Here is a 22,944-nt window from a genome sequence, read left to right as displayed (position 1 = left end):
ACTGACCAGGAGGAAGTAAATGAAGCATCACTGAGAGAGGATCGTCTGAAGAGACATATAACCCAGTTGGTGATGGAGACTTTGGAAAATCTCAGCATCCGAGGGGGACAAGAACGGCAGCAAAGGAGTGCTGAAAGGGCAGCAACCATGGATGATGCCGCGGGGGCACTCCCTTCCGGGATCTGCCGATCAAGCAGATGGTGCAGCAGCAGCAACAGGGCCCCCAGCAACCCCTCCCATGGGCAGCACACACACTGGGGCCCATTCCCCATGAGCCCTGCAACTCAAAAGAAAAACTGCCCCCCTTGGAGTGAAGTTTGATGGGGATCTGCAACATTTGGGATTTTTTGTGGCATACATGCTCACCTACATGCAAGAGTACGGGCGTGATTTCCAAACCCAAGGATCCTGAGTGCAAGTTGTTATCCTAGCCCTGGAGGGAACCGCTGCCAGATGGATGATGACCCTATATACTCTGCCAGAGGTAGAATATACGGAAGAATTCTGAGATCTTGCATGTCGGGTGAACTGGCCCAAGGATATCCTGGTAAGCTGTTTGAAGGGTGGGCTGAATGATGACCTCTACAATGCCTGCATAGCCCGAGGTGCACCAAATCACCTACATAAATGGTACCCCACCACCGAAGAAGCTGAGATCGATATAGCCAGAAACCAGTACTGAGCAGGACGAGTGTGGAAGAAATCCCCACCCCAGTGGAAGGAAGAGCCATTCAACCACAATTTCACCGAAATCCTCAGCCTGTTTCAAGTGTGGAAAGGGGGGCCACCAAGCTGCAGAATGTCATTCTCAAACACCTGCCCAGAAACCAGAATGCCCATCGGGGGAGAAACCTGTAAAACCTGGCAAGCACGGGAAGGAGATTGCCCTGAGGAGCAGGGAGACCATAGAGTTTCCATCCCCTCAACATCTTTGGGGAGGAAACTCTGGCACCTCAGCAGGAAGAACCAAACTCATTCGGGAGCGATTCAGAGGATGAATCACTGGTAAGCAAGCCAATTAAACCGCTTATCTTCCCCTTAAGACTGTTTATCCCCAACAGGGACAGGGAGATTTAAAAACTCTGCTTTAGTGGACTCAGGATGCACCCGCTGTTTGATCAGCCCAAACCTGATAAGAAAGTTGAGAATTAACATGAGGAAGCTTTTTGTCAACTAGATGAGTCAATAACAGAAGGGGAGCCAGCTTCTTTTGCCACTGAGCCTCTACAGATAGGCATTGGGAGCCACGAAGAAATACTTACATTTATAGTGGCTCCTGGCATGGAATGGCCGCTCGTCTTGGGGTTTGCATGGCTGAAAAAATGGAACTCCAAAATTAATTGGAAGCAAGGCACCATAAAATTCCAGATGCATGTGATTTTTGCTGAGAATCTACATAAAGAAACTGATGGAGCAGAGCACCAAGAAACAGCAATGCCTGGTTACACCATGCCAACCCAGGGCATACCTAACGAATACCAGGACTTGGCTGAGGTTTTCAGTGAAAAAGTCTCTGATGAGCTCCCCCTCCCCACCGCTCCACTAACTGTGTGATAAAAATTCTACCCAGCGCCAAACTCCCTAAACCCAAGATGTATAGCATGTCCCTGCATGAGCTGGAAGAACTGAGGGCATTCATTGAGAAAAACCTAGCAAGGGGTTTCATTGAGCCAGCCCGATCAAAATCGCAGCCCCAGTTATTTAGAGAGAGAAAAAAGATGGCTCAAAATGTCTCTGCATGGATTTTAGAAAGTTAAATACAATCAGTGTGGAGAACATGTATCCTCCCCCCCCCCTATGAAATATATGCTACCACACCTCGCTAATGGGAAAATGTTCTCAAAGCTGGACTTAAGGAAGGCTTACTACCAATCAGAATTAAGGAGGGGGACGAGTGGAAAACGGCCTTTAACATTCCCCTTGGGTGCTACCAATTCAAAGTGCTCCCATTTGGGCTACAAGGGTGCAGTGTTTATGCAATTAATAAATGAAGTGATACATAAGCATTTGTATAAGAGAGTCCTAGTTTATTTGGGTGACATTTTAATATATACCGAGACCAAAGCAGAACATGTAAAACTAGTCCGGGCTGTTTTAAACAAACTCCACTCCACTAAACTTTATGCTAAACTCTCTAAATGTGAATTTCACCAAGAAAAAATTGACTATTTGGAGTAACAAGTTGTTCACAGCAGGGCGTAGAAATGGACCCTCAAAAAATACAGGCTGTACATGGTTGGGAACCACCCCACACACGTATACAGTTACAAAGCTTCCTGGGATTCGCCAACTTTTACCGCCAGTTTATCCCCACTTTTGCTCAGATTGCCCTCCTCATTACCAACCTCTTAAAAACGAAGGGGGAGGGCAACCCAAAACGGAAACAGCCTTTGAACTGGACAATGGAATGCCAAGCTGCATTTGAAAAACTTAAACAGCTGTTCTCAGCAAATCCAATTCTAAAGCACCCGGACATAGAGAAACCATTCATCATACAAGCAGATGCCAGTCATGTGGCAATAGGGGCAGTCCTGCTTCAGGAAAATGAGCAGGACCAACTATAACCATTCACTTACACATCCAAAAAGTTGAATGAAATTGAGCAAAGGTGGCCATTTGGGAGAAAGAGGCTTATGCAGTTCGGTGGACACTTTTAACTTGGAGGCATTTCCTAGAGGGGAGTAAATTCCATTTCGAAGTCTGGACTGACCACAAAAATTTAGAAGCCCTCAAAAAACCACAAGGAAACTCTCCCCCCCAAAAATACAATGGGCTCAGTACTTTACACAATTTGATTTTATTCTCAAATACCTCCCTGGGGGGAAATTTTTTCTGGCAGATGCACTATCCAGAAAACTGCAATACAATAGTGTGAAGCCAGATGTAATGAAGCCCATAGTACAAAACAATCAACTGGCTGCTAAAGTAATCACCAGATCCCAAGCAAAACAAGAAACATTGACGGACAATGACACCACCCAACTTTTTAAAAAGCTTTGGCAAACGATGAATGGTTTGTGAGCCACAAAGCCAGTTGTCTGATGAATTTGGTGCCACAACTCTAAATTAGCTGGGCACTTTGGTTTTGTGAAAACCTTACACCTAATTAAAAGACGTTTTGGTGGCCATCACTAAAAAAGGACATAGAGACCGAGGTAGCTAGCTGCCCCATTTGTGCTGCAGCAAAAAGACAACAGGGGGAAAACCCCAGGATTCTTACAGAAGGTTGTCGAACCTTCAGCATCTGGAGAGAGATTGCTTTGGACTTTATTGTAGAACTGCCAGAAAGTGCAGGGAAAACTTTCATTTCAGTCATGATGGACCTGCTTTCAAAACAGGCACATTTTATACCTTGCCAAAAGATCCAAACTGCCAAAAGTCTAGCCAAATTATTCCTAATACACATTTATCATCTTCCTGGAGCCCCTCAAAGAATCATCTCTGACAGAGGGGTCCAATTCACCTCCATATTTTGGAGGGCATTTTTAAGCTTACTTGGCACCGCCCAATGGTTGAGCTCATCACATCACATGTGTACTAATGGCCAATCTGAGAGGACTAACTTGGTGCTAGAACAATGTCTAAGATGTTTTATTACTTTTCAACAAGATAACTGGACTGAACTTTTACCTTTTGTTGAAGTTGCATTCAATAATTCTGTACACTCAAGTACTGGTTTTACCCCTTTTAGAGTAGCAACAGGCCAAGATTTCATGCCTGAACTACCCACAGAAGAACCCACTGTCCCCTCACTCAAGGAGTGGATGGATACTTTACAAAACACATGGCCAGTAGTTAGATTAGCTTTAAAGGAAGCTAGGGAGTCTTTCAAAATTCAAGCTGACAAGAATGGAACCCAACCCTTTCCAGGTTGGAGATAGAGTATTCTTATCTACAAAATCTAATTAGCTTCCTTTGAAGCTAATCTAATTAGTTTTAATCTAATCATTACAGCCATCAAAGAAATTAGGGCTGAAGTTCATTGGACTTTTCCCTATCACTAGTATCATCATTCCAGTAACAGTAGAACTACTCCTTCCAAAGACACTCAGGCATGTCCACCCAGTATTTCATGTTAGTTTATTCAAAGGAGAGGTAATCTCATCCCTCAGACCACCTGCATCTACACCACCTGTTCCCATCATAATAGAAGGTGAACAAAACTTTGAAATTAAGGAAATCCTTGACTCTAGGATCCATAGAGGAAAAACCCAATACTTAGTTGCTTGAAAACATTTACCCTCATCCCAAAATGAATGGGTTGCTAAACACCATATTAGGGCTCCTACCTTACTGGAAAAAAATCCATTCCAAATAACCTAACAAACCTTTTTAATATACTATAATGGATTTTTTTTGTTTCTATCTTTTCACAGGTGGATCTTTTTTTTCTAAGGAATGCAGCATATCATATCCCTAAGTGATACTGCCATTCAATTGGGAGATGGGGAAGGCTTGGATACAATTCATTACTATTGCCTGTGACAACTGGTATTTTATAACTTCTATCCTGGCTCTGAAGCACCCTGAGATCTTCTCACCTCTTGGGGAATGTATAGGAGGAATGGCCATATGGGTTGTTTCACTTTGATAGCCAATGAAAGATAGCCATGGGAATGTATGCTTATTCTGTTTGTCAGGGTGGCTGGTCGGATGGCATCTTCACACCTGTGGGTTGGCTGAATTTGCATTTGGCTAAAGGGAGGAGTCGCTACTGCTTTAATTCTACTTGTCTTGTCTAAGGGGATTCAGATGTTGCTTTGAATCCATTGCTGTCACTTCTGCTTAATAAAAGGTTCCTTTTGAAATACTTCATTTTAAGAGTTTTCACTTTCTTAAGTTAGTAAGGAAAAGCAATCCTTACAAAGTCACTAAAATATGCCATTTCAATTTCTTCCCCTCCCTCCCCCCCCCCGCAAAATAACCATTTTTGGAAAATTATTAATTTTTACAGTCCTATTTCTGCACAGTTCCTGAATATGATTACAGTAGATAATAAAAGGTGAATAAGTGAAAGTGCTTTATATACAAAACAAGATTAGCATTTTAATCCTTTACTCATCAAAAAAGTATACATTATGACCCAGCTTTTTCATAATAGGTGCATACTATATCGAATGAGATATATATTCATTTTGAATGTAATCTTGTTTTTATGTAAATAAGGACATCTATACAGGTGTTGTGTTTGCTAGTGTACATAATAGAAGGAGAAAAGTGTGTTTATAATTCACCTCCTCAAGTTATTTGTAAAAATAATAAAGGAGGGATATCAATCAATCAATAATAAACACTGAAATAAAATGTCTGATATGCAGTTCAGAAGAAATAGTTCAAACTTCATGAAAAAAAACCCCTGCAGGTTAAAAACGTTCAATTTATGCAAGCAGTGTTGCAAGTTCAAAATCTATCCAAGAGTTATTGTTCAATTGTTTAAAACTTCCGTCCAGAAGAAATGGAAACCCCAGACTACTTAATTCTTTTTATTTGATATCTGGAATAAATATGCTTTATTCTTCCTTCATACAGCTATAAGGAAGTCTAGCACTGAATAAGGTCATAAATTGTATCTGGACATTTAAGTGCAAACATTGAAAACCTCACTATGAATTGTTTAGAGGCACCAAAAAAAAAAAAGGCAAGGAACATGCTCTATCAACAAAACTCATTCTTTTTATTTATAGTTCTTCAAATGGCATGTTTAATAATATTTATTTATTTATCTGTTTATCATAATTGTCTTTTGGCAATGAATAATAGCAAGAATAAATCAATAATTCATCTAGAAATATATGGTCTGTAAAGGTATAAAAACTGTACAATCCATGCAAAACAAAATGCATTTCCCATTTATTTTCATGGAAGAGAAGAGCACATGCTAAAATCTGCCCCACAACGCAATAAAAAATAAAAATAAATGAATACCCTGATTCTTGGAGAGATTTAAATGTACATGACCACATAGCTCATCAGTCAGATTCAAAAGATTTATTTCAATCACAGACTATAACAAATGTAAACAAACACAATTGGAATTAAACAAGAAATATAACAATACATAAAGTTATTAATCTAAAATATATAAATTATAAATAAATAAAGTTATCTGTATCATTTCAGTGCCAGATATCTATAATGATATAGCAACAAAGATACTGAGTAGCGGCAACAAAAGACACTTGGAATCTTTATTACTTGAATACCTTTACACAGATTTACTGTACCACCATCATGATTCACTGTATTTGCTATTAATGACTATAATAGAGACTACTATTATCTTGCAATAATATCAGCATATGGCAGTGATGGCGAACCTATGGCACGCGTGCCACAAGTGGCACGCGGAGCCATTTGTCAGGGCATGCGAGGCGCTGCCCTGTCAGCTGGCCAGCGCGCATGCGCGCGCTGGCCAGCTAAGTTCACCTTTTTAAAAGCTATTTTTCGCCTTCCCCAGGCTCCAGAGGCTTTATAGGAGCCTGGGGAGGGCGAAAAGAGCCTCCCCGCCCCCCCCGGAGGCTTCAGGGACCATCCGGAGGCTTCCCTGAAGCCTTCGAAGCGCTTAAAATGACCCTCCGAGCAATCCAGAAGTCACTTCCGGGTTGCTCGGAGGGTCGTTTTAAGCGCTCCGAAGGCTTCAGGGAAGCCTCCGGACGGTCCCTGAAGCCTCCGGAGGGCCTTCGGGGGGGGGGGGCGGGGGAGGCTCTTTTCACCCTCCCCAGGCTCCTATAAAGCCTCTGGAGTCTGGGGAGGGCAAAAAAAGCATGTAAAAATGGGGGGGGGGTCGCATGTTGCATTATGGGTGTGGCACGCCCGCACACGACCTCCCTGCACTCCCTCCCTTGTGGCACGCGAGCCAAAAAAGGTTCGCCATCGCTGGCATATGGCCTTTTATGTTGCTCTTATTATCTTGTTAATCTTGGATTAGCCTTAAATCTACAATTGAAGAATAGAAGTGGGTGTATACTATTTTAATTTAACTGCAATCAGTTAAACAAATAAATAAATCACCAAGAACATATTAAAATGTCTTATATGAGTAAATAACAAGTGCAATACATGTTAAAAACAAATTTATGAGTCAAATCAATTATGAATTTTCTTGGAAATCTATTTTCTTTGCCTAAGTTTATAAAATGTGGGTGGGCATTAATTTTGACCAGTTTTTATGACTGCAGTAGTAAGGATTATTAAGATTTTTAAAAATCCTATCTTTATTATTAAAGTAGCAAACATATCTAATACACCTTCCCATTTTCGCCATAACAACTTCCCTGGGAGGTGAAGTGAGTCACCCAGCCAGATTTCATGCCTAAGGCTAAACCAGTTTCTAGCCTGATGTTTTAATCACTAGGCCAAAGTGGCTAACTTTGAATGAAAATTTGAATGAAATGTATTATAACACCTTCATTTCAATGCTACAACAGTACTGAGGATAATTCTTATTGTTAGTGTAATCTAGTATCATATTTTGTGTGAATATTAACACAAACTGATTTCAGTTGTATGGACTGTGATTATATCAATTCTCTTGTTCAACAAGATGACAATTTCAGTGGATGTCACAAAACAGACTCTTTAAGGAAGTCTGAGAAACTAAGAGTATTAATTATTAGATTTTATTTAAGTTTTTATCTCTGTTGATGGATGAAAACTCAAACACCAATCTTAGATTGGTGCAAATGTGGAAAAGCCCTGATTTTTATCTTAAACTATGTTTTAATTTTGTAAAGTTAGTGTTAGTAGACATGATTTTACCAAGACAACACAAAATTGAAGGACAACCAATTTTTGTTTTATTCAAGCCCTTTATTGATGAAACATATTTTACCTTTTGTCCAAAGTTTTAGTAAACTCATTCCCATTTCTGGAACTTAAATTTAGAAAAATGCAGCCTTGTCCTTGCTGGGAGGATTCTTGACATATAATTTAAAAAAACCCATCGTCCCTCAGAGCTCTTTCTTTACATTATTCTTCAAGAGAAATTATTGGAGCCCAGTTGCTATATGCAGTCATATACTCGTACCCATTTTTTTAAATTAGGAAAAGTCTTCTAAATCTTCAGCATGAGTGTTGCACAATCTCTCATAACATCTTGTACTGAAATATTTCCTTGCTCTTTGGCCACAAGAACTAATACGCTTGAATCACATCCACAACCTTTTCAAAGCAATCAGTAATTGTTTGAGTGCAATTTGACTGGTCTTCTGAAAGGTTTGCTAGTTGATCTCCTGTACTACCCAATATCAATTCTATTATCAAAATCTCACCAGCCATCCTAAAGGTCTGAGTTACCCAGACCCAGGCCTGCCATTCCCCTGAACCAGTTCCCTCGCCACCGCTGGGCTGCTGCCATTTTGGATTTTAGTCACGCGCACAGATTGTGAACTGGTAATAAAAGAGGCAGCAGCCCGCCCCTGCCTTCCCACCAAGGAATTTTGATAAACACATACCAAAATCTTCATGTTCTCCCTTTTCAGAGTCCTGTAGCACCAGAAAAACCAAAGTTATCATGCACAAGTTTTTTTTTATTGGGGCAGGGCAAGGTGTCATTTGTTTAGTCACTGGACAGTACACATTTGTTCTGAATTCAGGCTTTGTCTTAAGGCCTACAAATACCCAAAGTCCCTCAAGGAATTGCAAGATGCCTGATTTGTGCTAGAATATATCTAGGGTTTTGGGGGAAAGGAAGGGAAGGACGTAGGTTTACAAACAAAACCCAGGCAATGTTTTTGGGAGTGGCATACCCTTGCTTTCTTCCTAGGGCAGAGGGAGAGTTATTGGCTGAAAATCACCCAGATGGTTTCACGCATAAGGCAGGACTAGAACTCAAGTTTCCCATTTTCTAGCCTGATGATTTAACCCACATATCAAACCAACTCTCTAAAGAATCTGTGGTACCTATGGTATATTCATTTTGTAAATTTTATTTAAGAATACACAAACATTTTACGCAACTATAACCATCAATTTTTATATAAAATGGCATAGAATACAGCTTTTTCAGTAAAAACCAAGGCAAGAACAGCCTGGATGGACTAGAACGAGGTTTCATTTAAATTAGTATTTCAAATTGCAAGCCAGATGGTATATGGCAGCGATGGCGAACCTTTTTTGGCTCGCGTGCCACAAGTGGGGGGAGCGCGGGGGTGTGTGTGCGGGCGTGCCGCACCCATAATGCAACGCGCCCCCAGTGCGCATGCGCGCACAACGCGCCCATTTTTGCATGATTTTTTCGCCTTCCCCAGGCTCCAGAGGCTTTATAGGAGCCTGGGGAGGGTGAAAAGAGCCCCCCGCCCCCCCCGGAGGCTTCAGGGAACGTCCGGAGGCTTCCCTGAAGCCTTCGGAACACTTAAAACCTCCCCGCCACCCCCAGAGGTTTCAGGGAACGTCCGGAGGCTTCCCTGAAGCCTTCGGAACACTTAAAACCTCCCCGCCACCCCCGGAGGTTTCAGGGAACGTCCGGAGGCTTCCCTGAAGCCTTCGGAACACTTAAAACCTCCCCGCCACCCCCGGAGGTTTCAGGGAACGTCCGGAGGCTTCCCTGAAGCCTTCGGAACACTTAAAACCTCCCCGCCACCCCCGGAGGTTTCAGGGAACGTCCGGAGGCTTCCCTGAAGCCTTCGGAACACTTAAAACCTCCCTGCCACCCCCGGAGGTTTCAGGGAATGTCATCGCAAGGATTAAGGCGAAAGGGGGCGGGGGCGGGGAAAGCGAAGGGGGCTTTGCATGATTTTTTCGCCTTCCCCAGGCTCCAGAGGCTTTATAGGAGCCTGGGGAGGGCGAAAAGAGCCTCCCCCGCCCCCCCGGAGGCTTCAGGGAACGTCCCGAGGCTTCCCTGAAGCCTTCGGAACACTTAAAACCTCCCCGCCACCCCCGGAGGTTTCAGGGAACGTCATCGCAAGGATTAAGGCGAAAGGGGGAGGGGGCGGGGAAAGCGAAGGGGGCTTTGCATGATTTTTTCGCCTTCCCCAGGCTCCAGAGGCTTTATAGGAGCCTGGGGAGGGCGAAAAGAGCCCCCCCCGCCCCCCCGGAGGCTTCACGGAACGCTCGAACGCGGCACCGGGGCCCGGCAGGCAGCGAACGAGTCGGAGCCTGCCGACTGGAGGAAGAGGGTGAGAGGGGGGTCCTGTGAATGGCGGCAGCAGCGGCGACAATAGTCGCAACTCGGCTGCCTGCCGCCTTTCCCCTCCTTTGTCTCCCAGCCGGGGCGGCCAGCCGGCAAGTTACGACTATTGTCGCCGCTGCTGCCCCTGTTCACAGGACCCGCCTCTCACCCTCTTCCTCCAGTCGGCAGGCTCCGACTCGTTCGCTGCCTGCCGGGCCCCGGCGCCGCGTTCGAGCCGGTGGGGGAAAGGAGGAGGAGAAGGAGGACAACAAAGCCCCCTTCGCTTTCCCTGCCCCCGCCCCCTTTCGCCTTAATCCTTGCGATGGCGCAGCTAGAGGAGGAGGAGGAGGAGGCGAGGGCGGCGTCCTAGCGGCGGTGGCGGCGGCGGCTGCGATGTGAAGGCCGGGCGCAAGGACGCCGAGCCTGAGGCGCCGCGCAGTGGAGGCGATCCGGGCCCGGGCGATGGAAACGCACGTCTCGTGCCTGTTCAGGGACCGTCCCGAGGCTTCCCTGAAGCCTTCAGAGCGCTTAAAACGACCATCCGAGCAACCCGGAAGTCACTTCCGGGTTGCTCGGAGGTTGGTTTTAAGTGTTCCGAAGGCTTCAGGGAAGCCTCGGGACATTCCCTGAAGCCTCCGGGGGGGGGGGAGGCTCTTTTCGCCCTCCCCAGGCTCCTATAAAGCCTCTGGAGCCTGGGGAAGGCGAAAAATAGCTTTTAAAAAGGTGAACTCAGCTGGCCAGCGCGCACACGCGCGCTGGCCAGCTGACAGGGCAGCGCCTCACGTGCCCTGACAAATGGCTCCGGGTGCCACTTGTGGCACGCGTGCCATAGGTTCGCCATCACGGGTATATGGCAATTCATAAACAGCATGTGAATAAAATGGTTCCTCCACTTTTCTAACCAGCTGCTATTCCTTTGAGATGGAATCAGTTAATATCCTAAACAGTACTATCATGAAAGGGGGGAGAGGAATATAAAGGAGCATATTATAATCATGAAAAGGGACGCGGTTACTCAGTGGCTAAGACACTGAGCTTGTCGATCAGAAAGGTCGGCAGTTCAGCGGTTCAAATCCCTAGTGTTGCGTAACGAAGTGAGCTCCCATTACTTGTCCCAGCTTCTCCCAACCTAGCAGTTCGAAAGCATGTAAAAAATGCAAGTAGAAAAATAGGGACCACCTTTGGTGGGAAGGTAACAGCATTCCATGCACCCTTGGCGTTTAATCATGTTGACCACATGACCATGGAGCATCTTCAGACAGCACTAGCTCTTCGGCTTTGAAATGGAGATGAGCACTGCCCCCTAGAATTGGGAACGACTAGCACATATGCGCGAAGGGAACCTTTGCCCTATTCTATTCATCACTGGGTCAGTAGAGTAATGATAACATTAGGCCCTACATTTAATGATCTTATTCCAGTTTGCTTTTTTCATTTGCAAATAGACACTTTTGTTGCAGAAAGAATAAATATTTAAAATGAGCATTTTTCATTATAGAATAATCAAACGTAAATATTGGAAGAACATCTACTCCAACTCTTTGCCCAGTGAAGGAACCCCATACTATAGCATTTCCAACTGACAATAATACAACCTGGGTTTAAACATCTCCAGGAAAAGAAAATTCCAGCATCTCAAAAAATACCCCCCCCCCAATACTATTTTTTATTTTATAATTTAAAGCGATTGGTTTTTTGTTCTCTTGGAATAACTCTGAACAATTATACCCCATTTTCAATATGATAAGAAACTTTCAGAAACAGAAAGATGGCTATTAGGTTTCTCCAATTTTCTTGTTTTCAAGTTCACTGTTCATCATAAGCTTTTCTTTAATCACTCTGTTTTTGACCCTCCCCAATACCCAGCCCTTTCCTATGAAACATTTCTAAAAATAAGAAAATATACTGAGGGAAAAGTTGCACTTCCATCATGACTCGTCAGCTCATAGGCTGTACCTATGTCCATCCTGTTTCCTGGATTATCATTTTAGGTATTGGTTACTGCAGAACATTGGACTTCAAGCTACCCCATTTCATTTATTTTGTTTTTAAGTTGGGAGGACAAACCATCTTCCTTTTGCGAATAAAATGACAGCCATTCCAGGCTTTTTTTCTCTAAATCATTTTCTTAATTTTCATTGTTGGATCAAGGCATACTTTTTAGATTTACTTTCCCATCCCACCCAATACCAAGAAAGACAATAGATATTTGAAAGAGCTGCTTACCACCAGAATGGCATTAAAATGGTCACTCTTCACCTTCTGTACTTGAATGCAGGATGCTGGCACTTGCAATAATCCCGCCCCCTTGGAAAGGTTCCCGGCATCTCTGTTGGATATCAAGTTGTTATTGCTAGTCCCTACACCTAGGGCTGCCCTATATAAATAGGTGTGCGTAAGTTTCCCCATCCCTGCAATCTCAACCATCTCTGGGGTAAAATGAGAGCTTGGGAGCATGCGCACATTGTACCGGTACTTTTCATACTCATCTGTGGGGCAACAACAATTGCAAGAGGGGCTAGTCCTACAGTGGAAAAGTCGAACAGCAAAAAGGAAAATGATAAATCCAAAAAAGACAAGGAAAAGGCAGCCCAGAGCAATGATCAAGTAGACGTTCAAGCTAGACAGCTGCTGCCCATGTGTTTCCAGGCTGTCATCAAAGTCTGGGAGTGCTTGTGGAAAAGTGTCCGCTAGTAGAATGCCCAAAGTTACAGTAGAGGAGAGGGAAGGATCCCCACTGTCTGTCACCAAGATCACCACTTTGTGCTTGATGGGGTCACTAGATCTCATTGAACGACTAGTCCTAAGTTCCCCGGAATTTGGTAAAACCTGAAATAGGCTTGTGTCAGAAGAGTGCAGAAGGTGGTAACAAAGCCAAGCATTCTGTCCACTGTCTGGGTCATGGGCTACCACCTTGGTCACTAAATAGTTCGCATCTGCCAAGCGTGGCACAATTTCAACTGCCACTGAAGCATTTCTCACATCTGGATACAAGATGACTGGGGCATTATCATTTTGGTCTAAGATGGTAACACTGACAATAAAAGTAGCAGTCAAAATTGGGAAGCCATTGTCCTTTGCCTCTACTTGGAAATGAAAATTTTGGAGTTGCTCAAAGTCAAAAGTGTCTTTTGCATAGATGATTCCATTGTCTGCATTAATGGCTAAATATCTGGACAAGGAGCTGCCCTGGATGTCAATGTCCCTGAGAAAGTAAGATAATCGACCATTCTCCCGGAGGTCTGGATCAGAAGCTGACATCTGGAAAACAGATGCCCCAGGCTTATTGTTCTCTGCTATGTAGATTTCACGCATCTGGTTGAGGAATTTGGGAGGATTGTCATTCACATCTGCAATCTGCACCCACAGTGCTTTCTGAGTGGCAATGGGAGGGGAACCCAGATCAGAGGCAGTGACTGTAATGTTGTATTCACTGACCTGTTCTCGATCAAGAAGACCACTTGTGATCAGGCTGTAGTAATTATCAAAAGAGGACTTGAGTTGGAAGGGGATGTCAACAGGAATCTTACAAATGATTTTCCCATTCTCACCAGGATCTTCATCAGTAATACTCAAAAGAGCCACCACCGTGCCCAACAAAGAATCCTCTGGGATGGGGCTGGACAGCGAAGTGAGTGTAATCTCTGGGGCATTGTTGTTCACATCAGTAATTTCCACCAACAGTTTGGCTACAGTGGACATGCCAAAGACTCCTTTATCCCTTGCCTCAATGAACATCTCGAGCAGGGGCTTTTGGACATTTAAAGCACCGTTGACTTTTATCTCCCCATTCTGGGGGTTAATGCTGAACATCTTCTGTAGCTCGGGGGATGTGCTGTTGCTAAAGGAGTAGAAGACCTCTCCATTCTGACCTTCATCTAAGTCTGTGGCTTGTACCCTAGTGACCAGAATGCCTCTAGGAGAGTTTTCCAACACACTCGCCCTGTAGACAGAATGCTCAAAAGTAGGGGCATTGTCATTTGTGTCCAGAACAGTTACCACAACCTGGGTGTCTCCAGACCTCTGGGGGCTTCCTCCATCTTTAGCTGTGATAGTAAGCCTGTGTGTGACCTGCTGCTCCCGATCCAAGGGCTTTTCTAGAACCAGTTCAGGATATCGGCTCCCATCCCCGCGAGTCTGCATTTCCAGTCTGAAATGCTGGTTGGGGCTTAAAATGTAACTCTGGACACTGTTAATGCCTTCGTCGAGATCTTGGGCGACCGGGAGAGTAAACCGAACTCCCGGAGCCAGGAACTCGGCAACATTCACATGATATTCCTCTAGCAGAAAAGTAGGAGTGTGATCATTCACGTCCAATATTTTAAACTGCAGTTTATAAAGTTCCAGGGGGGTTTCTAACACGAGTTCGTAATTCAGAGAGCAGGTAGGTTCTTGTGCACAGATTTCTTCTCTGTCGATGGGCTCGTTAACAGACAAAGCTCCGGTGCTCGCATTCAGGTTGAAATATTGCTTACTTGAACTGGTGATCATGCGGAATCTGCGGGAGGGCAGCCTAGCCGCATCGATACCCAAATCCTGTGCTAGGTTCCCGACGGGCGCGCCACGCTCAGTTTCTTCGGCGATTGAGTACTCTACTTGTCCACGCACGGTGTAGAAAATAAGGCAGCACACCATTAAATAGACCCGCATTCTTTTTCCCTGGCTTCCTTCCCGCTCACCTCCCTGCAGATCGTCTCAGTCGTAACATAATCTCCCGTTTTCAACAAAGAGCTGAAGTAAGCGATGCCGCAGCTGACGGGAGAAAAGGCCAAGCCATGAAGCCCGCTTGCTTAAACGCAAGAAGAATGCAGGGGCTCTTCCAGGCGCCGGCCGAAGACATGGCTCGCCCTTGGCCCTCCCGTGCTGATCCGGCTCGAACTAGTCCTCCGCCAAGGCAGCCGCCGCTGACGCTGCCGGCTCGAAATGAGATCATGTGCAAAGAGGATCTGTACCGGAGCCGGCACCACCCTGGGACACAGCGCCGCTTAGAGGCCTCTTCCACAACGGCGAGATCCGTAGCCTTCTACTGTATATCACGAGGTCTCCAGGAAATGGAGAGGCTCCAGAGCAGAACGGGGGGAGCGGAATCGCCAAATCTGCAAAATCATGGGCTGCGGGAGAGAACATCTTCATCTTCTTCTCCGGAATTGACCGAAAATGGAGCCGTTTTAGAAAAGGAAAACATTTCTCCGACCGTGGCTCCTAGTTGCTTCCTCAGCTGGAAATTGACCAGCCAAAGCAGGCGGAGCGGCATGTAAAAGGGACGCTTATCTCGAAGGAGCAGTGGCGCGAAAGAGATCCAAGATCAGCCTTCTGAACGGGCTTCGTTCAGAAAACCTGCCTGAAGAAATAACGGATTTTTAAAATAAAGAGTCTCTCTGTTTCCTCCACTGTCTGCGGCATATAGTTGACGCCTAAGTAATTACACGTTAAGCTTGAAAGCCAAAAAAGATCATAGGAAATAATAGCAGCTGGGAAAAATAGTCCACTCATTTTAACTGCCAAAAATGAACTGCTGATAAAACATAAACATGATTCTGAAATGGGTTGAAATTATCCACAGAAATAAAATTAGTTGGATTGGATTGCTACTTTTGCTGTATTATTTAGAAAAACAGATTGTATTGAGTTAAAAATTGTCCCTTTAAGCCACTGAATTCAGCTCAAGCATCGAAATTGAAGTGTCCCTGACAGATGACTGTCCAGACTCCAGTGTTTCCAGACACAGGAGGTTCCAGCCCAGTGATTCTGTATTTTATGAGTCTACATTTATAAGCACATCCAGCCAATGTTCAATCACAGTCTATCGTTCTGTAACTTAAAATACATCATTCTATATCCTACCAAACAAAATGAAACAGAACAAGTTTTGGGGTCTTTTCCCACTTCCACCTAACACAGCTTCTGCAAAGTGTTATTTTTTTTTCTGCTGACATGAAACTCCTCTACTTGCTCTTCCAGATGCACTTACACACACACCAAAAAAACACAGAAAAAAACATTGGCACAGAACCAGAGTAACTCACCAATGTGGCCATTCATCAAAACTTAGCCATCCTGTTGCAGAAAATGACAGGCATTAGATTTCTCAGTATACAGGAGTAGTTTATTTGGCAGCCAGGTTTAGAAAAGTTAGCCCATGGCTAACGTTGCGAATTTCTGAACGACCTTCATTATCGAAGCACGCATTCTTATACATTCTCAAAGACAGCATAACACGGAAACACTTAACTCATTTCTTATTGGTTACCTTGAGGAAAAAGCCTTATAAGGAGATGGGGGTCTTACTTCTCCTTTTGTTACAGATATGGACTACGTGCCATTAACGAACTTTAATTGAACCTTGTGGTTTTGGACTTTTGACATAGGGACATTTACTGGAACATGTTGTGGTTGAAGGCTGATGACATTTCCCTGTCCCTTTAAGCAAGCTTCTAACTGTCCCTTTTATGCCATGTCTTCATTCTTATATTTTAATCCATATTTTATTCTACTTTAATCCCATGCTAAGCAGAAAGATATGGGGAATATTTTCCAGCTAGCTGGTGAGTTTAATATGAGGAAAGTGAAACAAAGGCAAAGAAAGTCACCAATGTCTGTCCTTAATATGCCCTGCACAGAGCAAAGAAGAACAATACATTTTGTTGGTTTATGCTGTGAAAAGATAGGGATTGCCAGTGGAGTAATGAATATTATGCCAATGTAATTTTTGGCCAGCTTAAAGTTAGCATTTTTCAATCAATTCATGAGAAGAGTCCTTAGTCTTCTAAGTGGCATTGTCACTTGTACTTGAAGACCATCATTCTGTGTCCTGCACTCTGAAATAGGTCATTGAATTGAACAGGTATCTCAGCGATGTCAAACTCAAGGCCTGGGGGCCAGGTCTGACCCATGGGGTGCCTAGATCTGGCCCATGGGGATGCCCTGGAAATAGCAAAGGAGCGGTCCGCAGTGCCTCTGCCAGCAAAAATGTGGGCAGCCCTCCTGAGCTCCATTTTTGCTGGCAGAGGGTTGTAAGGCACCATCGCAGCCAAAAATGGAGCTCGGGAGCAGAGTGCTTAGCTGGCCATGCCCCTCCCCCCTCCCCCGAGGTCATACACAACCCTGATGTGGCCTCATTGAAATTGAGTTTGACAGGTATCTCATCTCAAATTTCATCTCAACATTGTTTCCTAAATATTCTCATAGCAACTGGTTGTTAAATTGCTGACACACTATCATCTTACTTTCATAGTTTGCAAGAGATTTTAAATGCAGGAGGGATGGATGTTTAAGACATCCATCCATCTTCCTTTTTTACTTGACTGAGGGTGTGTTTTTTGTTTCTGTTTTTACAAAGCAAATAAATGGACATATTGTTATCAGAAACAAGAACTGGAAGGACAGATACTAATTTTTTAAATTCTCTTCGTTTCTGCTGCTTCAAAACTAGATTGGGGTGGAACACTAACTAAATGATATCCTTTGCATTTTCCTGTTGGTTAGCTCAATAGAACATTGTTTGGCTCATATTTCCAGATTGGTAGGAAAGAAGATGGCTGTAGTACAGTTTTAATTTCATTTTGAGGAACTCAGACTGTAAGTAATAGTGTGTGGATGCACCTTTACTTTCCAGTGACTAATGATCTTCATTACCTTTTTTTGCATTCAGTTTATCTTAATCCCTCTCAATATGAAATCCTTAGAAGTGGCCACAGTATTTGAGATAATCTAATTAATGAAAAATAGTGTAGAATTATTGGTTCCATAATTTGGAAATCATATTTATTTTAATGATGCCTAAAACTCCATTTGTCTTCACAACTACAGTATTCAGTTTACAATCAATATTCAGTTTACAATCAATTACAACTCCAAAAGGTTTTTCACATATGCAGGTATTCTCCTGTATTTCTGCATTCTCTTAGTTAAGAATTTTTATTTTTCTCTATAAAATTTCATTCTCTTACTTTATTTCACTTTTAAAAACTTACAATTGGTTAAATTAATCAAATGAAGATTTTATTTCTGTCTCCACAGAATTAGTTATACTGTTCAGTTTTGAATTATCTGCTCCTTGATATGCATTATTTTCACTTCCTTACCCACTATGTCAAATATGGTTCCATATTTGATAGTGCATTCAAATTCAGTTAAAATCCATTGATAAACAACCTGTACAAATGTTTTTTAAGCCAGTGAACTGATCTAATTAATAAATATTAATAAATATGTCCACAGTGAATGTTAGATGTGAGCACCACAAATGTTAGGATGGCTCTGAGAATAGAAGGATGGGCAAAAAATTGTAATGCAATTTCCCTGGCTGGAACAATGTATTATATATATGCATAATAACAGGGAGATAGCTGCCTGAAAGTCCATTTCCACCTATCACTGTGAGGTTACTTTTAAACAAGCATGGAAAAAATGTTACTGTGTAGTGGAAATGCACAACAAAAATATTTGCAAACCATATTAATCCTGTGATTAATTTATAAAAAAGAAATAATCAAATCTCTTCTGGTAATTTGCATGCATTGTTTAAGCTAGAGGAAGTTAAAAGAACATTCAGTTGATTATATTTTAGATATGTTAGTTATCTTATTTCTCTGTTTTGAAAATTTATCTCTAAAAATTTATGTTAGTGACATAACAGGCACCTTTATTTATGTTATATTATACTTTTGCTCCAACATTTTATAAACAAAAAAAAATTATTATATTTTGATTTTGAGTTGTATAAATGTAGTTCCTGTTCATATTTTTAAATCTCATCCATTAAAATTTTCTCTTTAGTTTTACAGGTGCTCAACCTTTTCTATCCCAAGGGCTACATGCAAGACCAGGTGATGGAATAAGGGTAGCAAATAGAGAGCTTTCTGCTAGTATCTCAGGTTAAGTGAATTGGTTGGGAAGTGAAATTTTACATATTTGTTGTAGTGAGATTCCTAGAACAGAGTACTTTTATTTTCAGAGCAAACAGGAACAAAATCATATGGAGAGGGAGATGCATGAGGAAGGAGAAATATCTAATCTGAATGGCTTTACCAGGAATCCCATTGTTTTTCTGGTGCAATAACCTCTCCAGCAGTTCATCTGATTGTATTTAGGGCTATCCTCTTGTCCTATAATTTGGCTTATTTATGACTATCAATATCTAATTATTTTTATTAACTCTTTTCATTTTTTTTCATTTGGTGTTTTGATGCAAAATCCTTTGCACTGCTTTGAGATGAGTGAGTTAGCAATTTTTCTTTCCTGAAAATTCAAATATTTTTTTTAACTTCCTAAAAATGTTGGAACAGATGTTAATATTGGCACTAAGGTTCATATAAGAAGGAAATGGGTTTTTTTGTATCATTAATGCAATTAATTACACATGAATATCACAGAACAGAGACAGGCTGTCATTAAACAAGGGCTGCTATTCTAATTGCAGAGCTAGATAGAGAAGGGATTTCCATCCCTTCCCTATCATTGCAGTCCAAGGGGCCAGCACTCCAATCCCACATCTATTCTTCCATTTCAAAGATCTATTTAGTATTCTAAATAATATAACAGAAGAAGCAACATATTCAAATAATTTTAAGGCCACTACATTTTCTATTTTCTTTCACAATCATTTCCAAGTCTAGTTTTACATGGGCTTGAGTCCAGTAATTGTATATTATGTCCAATGGCTGTTTCTTGTTCTCCCTTGTAGAATGATCTTTTGATAGAAGAAAAAAAACCATCCTGCTTAAACAAAGCAGTATTTTAGTCCATTAAATGTTTTTTTTTTTTACTTTAAGATAAATTTCAAATTATAGAAAAATGTTTCCTGGGTATGTTTTGAGGATGTTAGATATAAATCCAGGTTACGAGGTTAGAGACTTATGGGCAGCAGAGTAGGAACATTTTTCATAGAAAAAAAATTCTTAAAGCTTCACATTGGATTTCACATTTTTTTCCAGGCATATTTTTAAAAAGTAACCATGTGAAACTGCTGTTCTTGATTTTGAAAGGAAATTAAAACTAAGGGTAGTTAAACATGGATCTTGGAGCTCAAGAAATTGAATTTTAATATAGTCCGAACAGTAGGATTCTGTGGCAGCAGATGCTAATAGGAAAAGGAGCTCAAACTGGGTGCAAGCTTCTAAAAAAGAAGAGAATAATTAAAAGCCCAAATGCCAACGTCCCCCCCCGGAGGTATTTAAGCATATGTCTATATTTGTTATTTTCAGCTGGTTTTTCTCTACTATCAAATTCATTTTGAATTTTCTTTCTGACTTCTAGGGTACTACCTATCTCACCCAATAATGTTTATCTCCATTTGTTTATCAATGATATTAATAAAAATATTGAAGTATAAAGAACTCAGAGCTAAATCTTGTTGCTCTCCACACGTTAACTCAGTTCAGTTCAATGGGGTGATGAAAACTTTTTGAGTATTGTTTTTGAACCAGCTAATTTTCCATTTCAGGGTTATGTTGTCCAGCCACCTATAAGACAGATGAAATACCAGATATGAGGGTCATTACCCCTCATATCAGTGGTGGGTTGCAGGCAGTACGCCCCTGTACGGGCGAACCGGAGCCTGCCTGGAACACCGGGTACCATTCCGGTACGGTGCTCCGGAGGGCCCACCCGCCTGCCCAAGCTCCTTACCTATCCTTTAAAGCCTTCGGTGCTTCCGTACATGTGCATGGTGCATACAGCGTCTGCGCGATGCTCCACCAAGCAGCTGAAGCGTTGCGGAGGCTTTCGGAAGCATTGCTGTCAGATACAATGCATGTGTGTGCCACGCGCATGTGTGGGCATGCTGCATGCGTCCATGTGGGTGACAATTGGAACGGGATCCAGAACCCACCACTGCCTCATATATACCACAAATCTGGCCTTCATGCTCAGCCTCTTTGCATTCACCATAATTATTGTTGTGCCAGTGGCATGAGTGATTTGGGGAAAATACAACTATCAGATAAATACCAACTTACATAGAAAACCTACTGATTGTTATACATCTTTTCTTATTGTAAATCATACCATAAAATCTATCATGGTCAGTTAGGCCCTTTGATTAAAACCACATCTCTATAGTCCAAACCGACAGGGATATACTAAAGCAGGGGTCTGCAAAGCCGGAAATGTTGGGGAACTCTGTACTAAAGGATTAAAATTTACATTTATAGGTATATTTATTTATTTGCTTATTATCTAATTCTATTAACTATTTTTAAAAGTATATAAACAATACAAAATGAAATAAAGTCATAAGTAAATTTTAAAAATTGCTAAGAAAATATTCAAAGAAAGATATACAAAAAAAGGAAAAAAATGATAAAGAAGCAGTTTCCAATCTTAATAGCAGTGACAAATACATTTACCTTTTACCTTCTCTTTATACTTTCTAATCAAATCCATAAATCACAAGTTAATTTGTGATATAGAAAAAAAATTCCATAACAGGTTTTCAGTCTTATAATAATAAGGCTTGGTGACACAGTGGTTAGAGTACAGTACTGCAGACTACTTCTGTTGCCTGCCGGATGCCTGCAGTGTGGCAGTTCAAATCTCACCAGGCTCAAAGTGGACTCTGTCAGAGTTTGTTGCAGAAAAATCAAATCCAGAAAGCACATACAGACAACTGATTCAGCTGGATTCATTAACTTCTTTATATACATAGATTAATAAATGTACAATACCAATAGTAGATTCTTTCAATGTGGTAGAAGTTACAAGCAGAACACAAGCAGGAGAGAACAGTTTGTTTCCAGAGTTCAGAGCGGACAGGATCTTAAGTTTCTGTTTCAATTCTTTGCACAGACTAAGAAGGTTGCAGGGTAAACCACGCCCTGGTCCCTAGCTGTTTCAGCTCCCATTGGCCCCTTGTGGCTATGCCTAGTCATGGGCTGACCTTATCATGTCTCTCCCAGGCATGAATATTCTAATAGACTCAGCCTACCGAGGTGGGTAAAATGATGACCCAGATTGTTGGGGGCAATATGCTGACTCTGTAAACCGCTTAGAGAGGGCTATAAAGCACTGTAAAGCAGTATATAAGTCTAAGTGCTATTGCTATTTATTATTTATGTATTGTACTTATAATGAAAGTTATTTATTTTTCTTTCCGTAATCAGACAACTGAATTTTGCCATCTCTGCTAATTACGTCGTTTTCACCAATCATTTTTCTGTTATAACAATAATAATAATAATAATAATAATAATAATAATAATAATAATAATAATAATAATAATAATAATAATAAAATTTTTATTTGTTAGCCGCACCCTCTCCCGAAGGACTCGGGGCGGCGTACAATAAAAAACACATAGAATACAGATGTAGACAGTACATACATAAACATATAGACGTATACGTGGAGGAGGTAGACAGATAAATGGAAACAATTAAAATCACAATTTAAAATCCCCTAAATAAAATTACGAAATTAAAAACCCGTCAGGAGCGATATGATCAAACTATGGTTGAGCCAGGCCAGCTACTTGGAAAAGGTGGGTCTTGAGCTTTGCACGGAAGGAGCAGAGGTCAGAGGTAGTCTTAATATCTGGGGGGAGGTCATTCCACAGGGCTGGGCCTGCCACAGAGAAGGCTCTGCTCCTAGGCGCCGCCCCCCGACACTGTCTGGTGGACGGCACCTGGAAAAGTCCCTCTCTGTGCGAGCGAATTGGTCGCAGGGATGTATGGGGCAGGATACGATCCCGCAAGTAACTAGGTACTGTGCCATGGAGCACTTTAAAGATCGTTATCAGAACCTTGAAACGCACCCGATAGACCACATGAAGCCAGTGCAGCTCGCGCAGGAGAGGTGTCACATGGGAGTACCTTGTACTCCCCATAATCACCCGCGC

At 42.2% G+C, this 22,944-nt stretch overlaps 1 protein-coding gene across 6 annotated transcripts in view; it reads right to left on the bottom strand.

Annotated features, from left to right (window-relative positions):
- Window positions 1-22,944, bottom strand: part of LOC309390752 (protocadherin alpha-5-like) — a 243,203-nt gene that overhangs the window by 82,030 nt on the left and 138,229 nt on the right. The window contains exon 1 of one of the 6 annotated variants that reach the window (XM_081950449.1): window positions 12,335-15,222. The exons of the other annotated variants lie outside the window; for them this stretch is intronic. Coding sequence (XP_081806575.1) covers window positions 12,335-14,758 — 2,424 coding nt within the window. The 5' untranslated portion in view covers window positions 14,759-15,222. Of the gene's footprint in view, window positions 1-12,334; window positions 15,223-22,944 lie in introns of those variants that run through there. 6 annotated transcript variants of the gene reach the window in all.

This window comes from Natrix helvetica (assembly GCF_964273705.1).
Source record: "Natrix helvetica genome assembly, chromosome: 4".
In the NCBI taxonomy this organism is placed as follows: Eukaryota; Metazoa; Chordata; class Lepidosauria; order Squamata; family Natricidae; genus Natrix; species Natrix helvetica.
Note: the sequence above shows the minus strand (reverse complement) of the source record. Positions and strands in the feature narration are given on the sequence as shown.